Source organism: Cheilinus undulatus, linkage group 12, assembly GCF_018320785.1.
Source record: "Cheilinus undulatus linkage group 12, ASM1832078v1, whole genome shotgun sequence".
NCBI lineage: Eukaryota > Metazoa > Chordata > Actinopteri > Labriformes > Labridae > Cheilinus > Cheilinus undulatus.
The window spans coordinates 48376484-48387993 of record NC_054876.1 but is presented as its reverse complement, the minus strand read 5'-3'; the positions used below and the strand labels follow the sequence as shown (position 1 = coordinate 48387993).

General features: G+C 41.3%; 1 protein-coding gene across 1 annotated transcript; it reads left to right on the top strand.

Annotated features, from left to right (window-relative positions):
• Positions 1-283: 283 nt before the first annotated feature.
• oatx (organic anion transporter X) lies at positions 284-11306 on the top strand. Its single transcript, XM_041801874.1, has 16 exons — positions 284-390; positions 567-673; positions 2648-2812; positions 3661-3734; positions 3821-3950; positions 7252-7355; positions 7458-7612; positions 7843-8011; positions 8251-8374; positions 8454-8569; positions 8840-8894; positions 9067-9226; positions 9327-9435; positions 10150-10228; positions 10523-10650; positions 10807-11306. Exons 2-16 carry the CDS (start codon positions 647-649, stop codon positions 10976-10978), a joined length of 1767 nt encoding a protein of 588 aa, XP_041657808.1. The 5' UTR covers positions 284-390; positions 567-646; the 3' UTR covers positions 10979-11306.
• The last annotated feature ends 204 nt before the right edge of the window (positions 11307-11510 follow it).

The following is an 11510-nucleotide window of genomic DNA, read 5'->3' as shown; positions in this document are numbered from 1 at the left end:
GATCCATCCACCCTCCCTCTCTCTCCCTCTCACTCGCCCACCCGTCTATCTGTCCACCCGTCGTCCGTCTCTCTGACCTCCAGTCTGCCAGCGCTGCACACGGTGAGTATGTTTCATTGATTTGCAGAGAAAAAAAAATCCTCTTTTGGTTGTGTTTGTTGGCGTTTCAGAGGCAGTAATCCGTTAATAACTCTCAGCAGACTGCAGAAAAATATTTAGCCTTTAAACTTTTACACTGCCGTTAAAGTCTGCCGTTAACTGTGCTGATATTCTACTGAGGTTAGGGTTACAAAAGTCCCACCTTCAAGGAGTTCACAGTAACGCTCTGCTGCTCTGCTGAGTTTGGACTGACTCTCTACAAGCCAGCGAGGTCTGGAAAACTCTGGAAAGGTCTGAAAAGTTTAGAAAAGGTTTTGAAAAGCATGTTCTTAAAAAGAATCAGCATTTGAAAAGAAAATGAATAATAATTGTTATAATTTGGCGGTCTGTTATCAGGGTCTGTCTGTTGGAATGGGTCCTCCAACTGAAATCACTGACTTCTTTTTATTGGTTGTTTCTTATGTCAGTGTGAAACCATGAACCAAACGATTTAACATATAAACTTTGGATAAAAGAAAAAAAACAGGATTTAAGACTGAAGACAGACATGGGATTCTCAGATCTACTTCAGGAGGTGAGTGATCAAATCTTTCATATGATTGATTGAGACAGCATGACCACATCATGTAGACAACATGTCCACATCATGTAGACAACATGACCATATTATGTAGACAACATGTCCACATCATGTAGACAACATGTCCATATTATGTAGACAATATGTCCACATCATGTAGACAACATGTCCACATCATGTAGACAACATATCCATATTATGTAGACAATATGTCCACATCATGTAGACAACATGTCCACATCATGTAAACAACATGTCCATATTATGTAGACAATATGTCCACATCATGTAGACAACATGTCCACATCATGTAGACAACATGTCCACATCATGTAGACAACATGTCCACATCATGTAAACAACATGTCCATATTATGTAGACAATATGTCCACATCATGTAGACAACATGTCCACATCATGTAGACAACATGTCCATATTATGTAGACAACATGTCCACATCATGTAGACAACATGTCCATATTATGTAGACAACATGTCCACGTTATGTAGACAACATGTCCACATTATGTAGACAGCATGTCCATATTATGTAGACAACATGTCCACATCACGTAGACAACATGTCCATGTCATGTAGACAACATGTCCACATCACGTAGACAACATGTCCACATCATGTAGACAACATGTCCATATTATGTAGACAACATGTCCACATCATGTAGACAACATGTCCATATTATGTAGACAACATGTCCATATCATGTAGACAGCATGTCCATATTATGTAGACAACATGTCCACATTATGTAGACAACATGTCCAGATTATGTAGACAACATATTCACTTTATCTCGACAACATGTCCATATAATGTAGTCAACATGTCCACATCATGTAGACAACATGTCCACATCATGTAGACAACATGTCCATATTATGTAGACATGTCCAAATTATGTAGACAACATGCCCACATTATGTAGACAACATGTCCATATTATGTAGACAACATGTCCACATCATGTAGACAACATGTCCATATTATGTAGCCAACATGTCCACATCATGTAGACAACATGTCCATATTATGTAGACAACATGTCCACATCATGTAGACAACATGTCCATATTATGTAGACAACATGTCCATATTATGTAGACAACATGACCATATTATGTAGACAATGTCCACATCATGTGGACATGTCCACATCATGTAGACAACATGTCTATATTATGTAGAAAACATGTCCACATGATGTAGACAGCATGTCCATATTATGTAGACAACATGTCCACATCATGTAGACAACATGTCCACATCATGTAGACAACATATCCATATTATGTAGACAACATGACCATATTATGTAGACAACATGACCATATTATGTAGACAATATGTCCATATTATGTAGACAACATGACCATATTATGAAGACAACATGTCCACATCATGTAGACAATATGTCCATATTATGTAGACAACATGACCATATTATGAAGACAACATGTCCACATCATGTAGACAACATGTCCATATTATGTAGACAACATGTCCATATTATGTAGACAACATGTCCATATTATATAGACAACATGTCCACATCATGTAGACAACATGTCCATATTATGTAGACAACATGTCCATATTATATAGACAACATGTCCACATCATGTAGACAACATGTCCACATTATGTAGACAACATGACCATATTATGTAGACAACATGTCCATATTATGTAGACAACATGACCATATTATGTAGACAACATGTCCATATTATGTAGACAACATGTCCACATCATGTAGACAGCATGTCCATATTATGTAGACAACATGTCCATATCATGTAGACAGCAGGCACTGTCATATTCAGGTGTTATCTTTTTAATGTGTAATCTGACTTATCCATCATACTATCATTCACATGGTAAAATTTACCCAAACACAGCCGGTCATAAGCCCTCTCTATCTATTCTTGTCTTGGTGATGGGGAGGTGGGTGGTTTTGGCAGGTACCAGTGGCTCCATGTGACCCTGATCAGTATACCTGGATTAATGATGGCCAGTCAGAACCTCCTTAACAACTTTGTCTCCGGAATCCCTGCACACCACTGCAAGCTGCCCGCCAACCACAGCCTCTACAACCTGTCACACCTACAGGTAACCTGTCACACCTACAGGCAAACTACCACGCCTACAGGAAACCTGTCACACCTACAGGCAAACTACCATGCCTACAGGAAACCTGTCACACCTACAGGTAACCTGTCACACCTACAGGCAAACTACCACGCCTACAGGAAACCTGTCACACCTACAGGTAACCTGTCACACCTACAGGCAAACTACCACGCCTACGGGAAACCTGTCACACCTACAGGTAACCTGTCACACCTACAGGCAAACTACCACGCCTACAGGAAACCTGTCACATCTACAGGTAACCTATCACACTTACAGGTATCCTGTCACACCAACAGGTAACATTTCATGCCTACAGGTAACCTGTCACACAGACTGGTAACATTTCATGCCTACAGGTAACCTGTCACACAGACAGGTAACATTTCATGCCTACAGGTAACCTGTCACACAGACTGGTAACATTTCATGCCTACAGGTAACCTGTCACACAGACTGGTAACATTTCATGCCTACAGGTAACTTATCACACCTACAGGTAACCTGTCACACCTACAGGTAACCTGTCACACCTACAGGTAATCTGTCACACCTAGAGGTAACCTGTCACACCTACAGGTAACCTGTCACACCTACAGGTAACCTGTCACACCTACAGGTAACCTGTCACACCTACGAACCAATGAATGAATGAATAAACCCACTGCTGAATTTACAGACAGGTGTGAAAAATCCTCGGTGGTTCCTGACCAATCGTCCTAACTAATTTGAACATGTAGGGGATAGACTGTCAACCAACTGTTTTTCTGCTTTTCAGTCATGTAATTGGTTGAAGCTGATTGGCGGACTGTAATTGGTTGTTTCAGGTGGATGAAAAGCAGCTGCTAAGAGTTTTCATTCCTCTGGACTCTTCCGGAAATAGACTAGACCGCTGCAAAAGGTACACTGGGATTACATTATTTGTCCTCTCTCATTAAAGTTATTGAGTGCCTCTGATGTCACTTCCTGTTTCTACTGTCCCTACAGGTATGTGGAGCCTCAGTGGCACCTTCTAACAGCTAACAGCTCAGCTAACACTAGCCAGATACAAACAGAGGAATGTTTAGATGGATGGACCTTCGACAGCTCAGAGTTCCACGCCACCACAGTCTCTGAGGTAAGAGCAAGAACTCCGCCCACTTATGCTGATGAGGGTGTATGAGAGACCTAAAAGATGGTTGTTTCTTGTTGTTCTTTAAGCTACTTTGTAGGTGGTTGTCTTGATCTTATAGATGGTTGTAGTGATCTTATAAGTGGTTGTAGTGATCCTTTAGGTGGTTGTAGTGATCTTATAAGTGGTTGTAGTGATCTTATAAGTGGTTGTAGTGATCCTTTAGGTGGATGTAGTGATCTTATAGATGGTTGTAGTGATCCTTTAGGTGGTTGAAGTGATCTTATAGGTGACTGCAGTGCTCCTATAAGTAACTATTGTGATCTTATAGATGGTCGTAGTGATCTTATAGATGGTCGTAGTGATCTTATAAGTGGTTGTAGTGATCTTATAAGTGGTTGTAGTGATCCTTTAGGTGGTTGTAGTGATACTTTAGGTGGATGTAGTGATCTTATAAGTGGTTGTAGTGATCCTTTAGGTGGTTGTAGTGATCCTTTAGGTGGTTGAAGTGATCTTATAGGTGAATGCAGTGCTCCTATAGGTAATTATCGTGATCTTATAGATGGTCGTAGTGATCTTATAGATGGTTGTAGTGATCCTTTAGATGGTCGTAGTGATCTTATAAGTGGTTGTAGTGATCTTATAGATGGTTGTAGTGATCTTATAGATGGTTGTAGTGATCTTATAAGAGGTTGTAGTGATCCTTAAGGTGGTTGAAGTGATCTTATAGGTGACTGCAGTGCTCCTATAAGTAACTATTATGATCTTATAGATGGTCATAGTGATCTCATAGATGGTCGTAGTGATCTTATAGATGGTTGTAGTGATCTTATAGATGGTTGTAGTGATCTTATAGATGGTCGTAGTGATCTTATAGGTGGTCGTAGTGATCCTTTAGGTGGTTGTAGTGATCTTATAAGTGGTTGTAGTGATCCTTTAGGTGGTTGTAGTGATCCTTTAGTTGGATGTAGTGATCTTATAGATGGTTGTAGTGATCCTTTAGGTGGTTGTAGTGATCCTTTAGGTGGATGTAGTGATCTTATAAGTGGTTGTAGTGATCCTTTAGGTGGTTGTAGTGATCTTATAGGTGACTGCAGTGCTCCTATAGGTAATTATCGTGATCTTATAGATGGTCGTAGTGATCTTATGGATGGTCGTTGAAGTGATCTTATAGATGGTTGTAGTGATCTTATAGATGGTTGTAGTGATCTTATAAGTGGTTGTAGTGATCCTTTAGGTGGCTGTAGTGATCTTATAGGAGCACTGCAGTCCTTTAGGTGACTGCAGTGCTCCTATAAGTAACTATTGTGATCTTATAGATGGTCGTAGTGATTTTATAGGTGGTTGTAGTGATCCTTTAGATGGTTGTAGTGATCCTTTAGGTGGTTGTAGTGATCCTTTAGGTGATGTAGTGATCTTATAAGTGGTTGTAGTGATCCTTTAGGTGGTTGTAGTGATCGTATAGGTGACTGCAGTGCTCCTATAAGTAACTATTGTGATCTTATAGATGGTCGTAGTGATCTTATAGATGGTCGTAGTGATCTTATAAGTGGTTGTAGTGATCCTTTAGTTGGATGTAGTGATCTTATAGATGGTCGTAGTGATCTTATAGATGGTCATAGTGATCCTTTAGGTGGTTGTAGTGATCCTTTAGGTGGCTGTAGTGATCCTTTAGGTGGTTGTAGTGATCGTGTAGGTGACTGCAGTGCTCCTATAAGTAACTATTTTGATCTTATAGATGGTCGTAGTGATCTTATAGATGGTCGTTGAAGTGATCTTATAGATGGTTGTAGTGATCTTATAGATGGTTGTAGTGATCTTATAAGTGGTTGTAGTGATCCTTTAGGTGGCTGTAGTGATCTTATAGGAGCACTGCAGTCCTTTAGGTGACTGCAGTGCTCCTATAAGTAACTATTGTGATCTTATAGATGGTCGTAGTGATTTTATAGGTGGTTGTAGTGATCCTTTAGATGGTTGTAGTGATCCTTTAGGTGGTTGTAGTGATCCTTTAGGTGATGTAGTGATCTTATAAGTGGTTGTAGTGATCCTTTAGGTGGTTGTAGTGATCGTATAGGTGACTGCAGTGCTCCTATAAGTAACTATTGTGATCTTATAGATGGTCGTAGTGATCTTATAGATGGTCGTAGTGATCTTATAAGTGGTTGTAGTGATCGTATAGGTGACTGCAGTGCTCCTATAAGTAACTATTGTGATCTTATAGATGGTCGTAGTGATCTTATAGATGGTCGTAGTGATCTTATAAGTGGTTGTAGTGATCCTTTAGGTGGTTGAAGTGATCTTATAGGTGACTGCAGTGCTCCTATAAGTAACTATTGTGATCTTATAGATGGTCGTAGTGATCTTATAGATGGTTGTAGTGATCCTTTAGGTGGTTGTAGTGATCGTATAGGTGACTGCAGTGCTCCTATAAGTAACTATTGTGATCTTATAGATGGTCGTAGTGATCTTATAGATGGTCGTAGTGATCTTATAGATGGTTGTAGTGATCCTTTAGGTGGTTGTAGTGATCTTATAGGTGACTGCAGTTCTCCTATAAGTAACTATTGTGATCTTATAGATGGTCGTAGTGATTTTATAGGTGGTTGTAGTGATCCTTTAGGTGGTGTAGAGATCTTGTAGGTGGTTGTAGTGAACCTATACGTGGTTGTAGTGATCTTGTAGGTGGTTGTTGATCTTATAGGTGGTCTTAGTGATCTTTTAGGTGGTTGTAGTGATCTTTTAGTTTTTGTAGGGATCTAATAGGTGGTTGGAAGTGATCTTATAGGTGACTGCAGTGCTCCTATAAGTAACTATTAGTGATCTTATAGATGGTCGTAGTGATCTTATAGATGGTTGTAGTGATCCTTTAGGTGGTTGTAGTGATCGTATAGGTGACTGCAGTGCTCCTATAAGTAATCTTATAGATGGTCGTAGTGATCTTATAGATGGTCGTGATCTTATAGATGGTTGTAGTGATCCTTTAGGTGGTTTGATCTTAATAAGCTGTTGGTTCACCCTGTGTTCTCTCTTTTACACCCGTTTTTGCTGGTTTTGATGAAGTTTTATTTTACTCTATGTTACCATGTCTTATCCTAGTGGCTTGTCATCTGGTGGTTGTAGTGATCCTGTTGTAGGTCTTTTTATTTTTTATAGGGATGTTTTAGATGTTTTTTTCTAATAAGCTGTTGGTTCACCCTGTGTTTCCTCTCTTTTACACCCGTTTTTGCTGGTTTTGATGAAGTTTTATTTTACTCTTTTTTTTCTTTTTTTCTAATGTTACCACCCTGTCTTATCCTTTTTTTCTCAGTGGGGGCTTGTCTGCTCCCTGCGTCCTCTCAAACAGATGATTCAGACCATCTACATGGGTGGAGTTTTAGCAGGAGCTATTGTCTATGGAGGCCTGTCAGACAGGTAAGATTCACCTGATCAAGCTGTTAAAATACAGGCTCACTTGTTTTAAACCAATGTGCAGCTTTCTTTGCATGTTAATTAACCAGAATCCCTCTGTCGCAGGTTTGGGAGGCGGTCTGTCCTTATTTGGTCATACCTGCAGCTAGGCATTCTTGGCTGTAGCTCCGCCCTCTCCCCTACGTATACGGCCTACTGTGTATTCAGGTTTCTGAGTGGGATGGCGGTGTCAGGGGTCATCCTCAATGGAGTCTCACTAAGTAACTGTCACCCTGTCTGCCTACAATGTTGGTCTGTCTGTTAGAGACTCCTTGTTAATGGAAGGTCCCGGTTAAAGTTTATAACAGAGGATATTGCACTGTCAATCACTGATCAATAATAATGATAATACCTGAACATCTGGAAACTGAAAGCTTCAGCTCTTTAACAGAGAATCTACTGTCAATCACTGATCAATAATAGATATTGACCCTACTCATTTGTGTCTCAGAGGTGGAGTGGATCCCGACCAAAGAGCGGACTCTAGTGGGCACACTCACATCCTTCTTCTTCACCTTTGGCCAGATGATCCTTGCCGGACTTGCCTATTGGCTGAGAGACTGGAGGATGATACAGGTGGTGGTCTGTGCTCCCCACTTCCTGTTCTTCAGCTACAGCTGGTTTGTTTCAAAATAAAATATATATACATATATACATAAATATATATATATATATATATGTATATATTGCATACCCTCAAGCTGGTTTTGGATGACTTTCAAAATCAAATTCATATTTCATACTCTCCATTTGACCTTTCCTGTTTTCTGATTGGTCTGTTTAGTCCCTTGTTGGTCTGTTTGGTGTCTGATTGGTCTATTTGGTCTTTGATTGGTCTGTTTGGTCTCTAATTGGTCAGGTGGTATGCTGAGTCGGCCCGATGGTTAGTTCTAAAACGTCGGTCTGAGGATGCCTTAAAGAGTCTGCACCGTGTTGCACGGATCAACGGGAAGCGTGAGGTCGTCAACACGTTAACCTTAGAGGTACCTGCACATCAGTTAGTGACATTATCATAGACGAATCATCCAATCAGGAGCTCAGACAATTATGATGTCACTCCAGGTTCTTCACTCACACATGAACAAAGAGATCGAGTCGAGTCGAGCGGGTCACACGGCGTACGACCTGATGAGGACGCCGGGGATGAGACGGATTTCTGTATGCCTCATCGCTGTGTGGTAACCAACCTACCTGGTCTTCACCTGTAATATCTCACCTGTATCACCTGGTTTTATATGTAACAGCTGACCTGTAGTTACACCTGTACAGGCTCACCTGTATTTACACCCAGTCTTACCTGTAAAAGCTCACCTGTATTCACATCTGGTCTTACCTGTGACTGCTCCCTTGTATTCACACCTTCTTACCTCTACCAGCTCACCTGCATTCACACTTGGTCTTTACCTGTACTAGCTCACCTGTATTTACACTGGGTCTACCCTCTGCAGGTTCTCCACCAGTTTCGCCTATTACGGTTTGGCGATGGACCTGCAGAAGTTTGGGGTGAGTCCCCTGATCAGCATCATGCTAACTTAAAGCTAAAAGTTCTTCACAAGATGATATAGTCCAGGGGCTGTCCAGATCCAAGTTACTATTGGTTGGAGATGAATACTTTCCCTTGTCCTATTGGCTGCTTATTAATGCCTCTTCTCCTATTGGCTGCTTGATCCTCCAGGTGAGCATCTACCTCATGCAGATCATCTTTGGATTTGTTGACTTTCCAGCCAAACTTATGGCTCTGGGCATGCTCAGTTACCTGGGGAGGCGTGTCTCTCAGGCAGCTTGCCTCTTCCTGTCAGCCCTCGTAATCTTCGCCAACATCTTCGTCCCGACAGGTATCAAACATCTGTACAGAATCACAACAGACACCTAAAATGAATAGGGATCTCCAAATATACAGGATAACTGCAGTGACCTTTGACCCTCACCCCACAGACATGCAGACCGTCAGGACCACGTTAGCGTGTCTGGGTAAAGGATTCACCTCTGCATCGTTTACCACCGTTTACCTGTACACTGGGGAGCTCTACCCCACCGTCATCAGGTAAGGAAAGATGAGCCCTGTATGGTTAAAAGCAACAGTGTTGTTTCTCCAACACTGTAAGAAATTCACCTGGAGACTGAATCCTTTATAACTCTGGGTATGTTTTTCCCAAGCGGTCTGGTTCATTCAGTCCAGATTTGTACAGTCGGGTTCAGTCTAGTAGGGTTCAGTCTAGTAGGGTTCAGTCTAGTTTGGTTGAGTGTAGTATGGTCAAGTCTAGTTTGGTTCAGTCTGGTTTGGCTCAGTCTGGTTTGGTTCAGTCTGGTTTGGTATAGCCTGGTTTAGTTTAGCCTGGTTTGGTTCAATCTGGTTTGGTTCAGTCTAGTAGGGTTCAGTCTGGTTTGGTTGTGTCTAGTTTGGTTTAATCCAGTTAAATTTAGTCTGTTTATTTTCAGTCTAGTTTGATTCAGTCTGGTTTGGATCAGTCTGGTTTGGTTCAGTCTTGATTGGTTCAGTCTGGTTTGGCTCAGTCTGGTAGGGTTCAGTCTAGTATAGTTCAGTCTAGTTTGGTTGAGTGTAGTATGGTCAAGTCTGGTTTGGATCAGCCTGGTTTGGTTCAGTCTGGTTTGGTTTAGCCTGGTTTGGTAGTTATTATAAGACTTTTCATACTTCTGACAGTAGGAATGTGAATAATAGCATACCGTATTGAATAACCTGCTGGAAATGCTCCATATTAAACCTGTTTGTTTGCTTTTTTGTTTGTTTGATTTTCAGACAGACAGGAATGGGTCTTGTGTCCACCATGGCCAGAATCGGCAGCATGGCAGCGCCAGCAGTCCTCATTCTGGATGAGGTGACACCATATATGAGTCATTACTTCAGAACTGAATACTGAGTCAACCCTCTGCTGATGTAGACTTGGATTGATTTTGATCAGTGACTACCCCTCTCCAACATGGCTGCCACATAGTCAGAACTACCCCTCTCCAACATGGCTGCCATATAGTCATAACTACCCCTCTCCAACATGGCTGCCCCATGGCTGTCTCCCGTAAACAGCAGCAGCCTTATTGACATATGTGTGAATAAATGTTTGTCTAAATCTCTGTGCTACAGTCTTGTCTTACCTGGCCTCACCTGTCCACAGGTGTTTCCTGCTCTGCCCAGCGTAGTGTATGGAGGGTCGGCGGTGCTGGCCGGCTGCTTTGCCTGCTTCCTACCTGAAACACTGAACATACCACTGCCAGACACCATTGAGGACGTGGAGGATAAATGGTTAGCAGTTAGCATTGTTAACACGGCTAGGTTGAAATGTTTAGCAATTAGCATTGTTAGCACGGTCAGGTAGAAAAGGTTAGCAGTTAGAATTGTTAGCATGGCTGGGTAGAACTAGCAAGGTAACTGCAGTAACTGTTTCCTGTCTGTGAGCAGGTCTAATTGGAGGAAGACTGGACGAAGCTCTGCCCTGCAGCAATATGGGAAGGTGTCCAAAACCGACAGTGGAAAAGGCGGTGGTGTCTCAACAGAGGGCGTGGTCTCATCCGAGGGCGTGGCTTTAAAAGAGTTAAAGGAAGCAGAAGGGACGGGGCTCAACGCCCTCTGACACTATCCCTAACAAATCAGAGTGCTGGAGTGACCCGTACCGATTAGAGGGCTGGAGTACCGTGGACCAATCAGAGGGCTTGGTTAATGACAGATGAACAACAGAATGAGTGAATGAGAGGCTGTATTTAATAGTACATACTGTTTTATCCAAATGTGACAGGATAAATAACATTCACCATCATCAATGAATCAATTAATGAATGTATTGGTAAAAGGTGATAACTAATGTGTGATTAACATTGATCTGAGACCTCAACAGTAATAAAAAGAACAGCCTGATAATAAATCAATAATTAATTTATGTCACATTCATTTATCCACGTTAATCCCAGATCACTGATTTCTGTTTTTAAGGAGAGCTGATTGGTCAATGAGTGGAATAAAAGTTATCCATTTCAGCTGGTAATGGTGTCTTTAATATATGTGTATATGTGTATGTGCTTAAATTTATTAGACCACCTGTTATAAAAATGAGAAAACATAAATATTTTAGAAATCTTTCAAAAAGTTGTTTAAAACTAAAATGTTAT

Excerpts from the sequence above, each read along its gene's own strand:
- oatx (XM_041801874.1), top strand. The coding sequence starts at position 647 with ATGGGATTCTCAGATCTACTTCAGGAG. Across the intron at positions 8,012-8,250 it reads CTGTTCTTCAGCTACAGCTG|GTGGTATGCTGAGTCGGCCC; the intron begins GTTTGTTTCAAA and ends CTAATTGGTCAG. Across the intron at positions 9,436-10,149 it reads CTCTACCCCACCGTCATCAG|ACAGACAGGAATGGGTCTTG; the intron begins GTAAGGAAAGAT and ends TTTGATTTTCAG.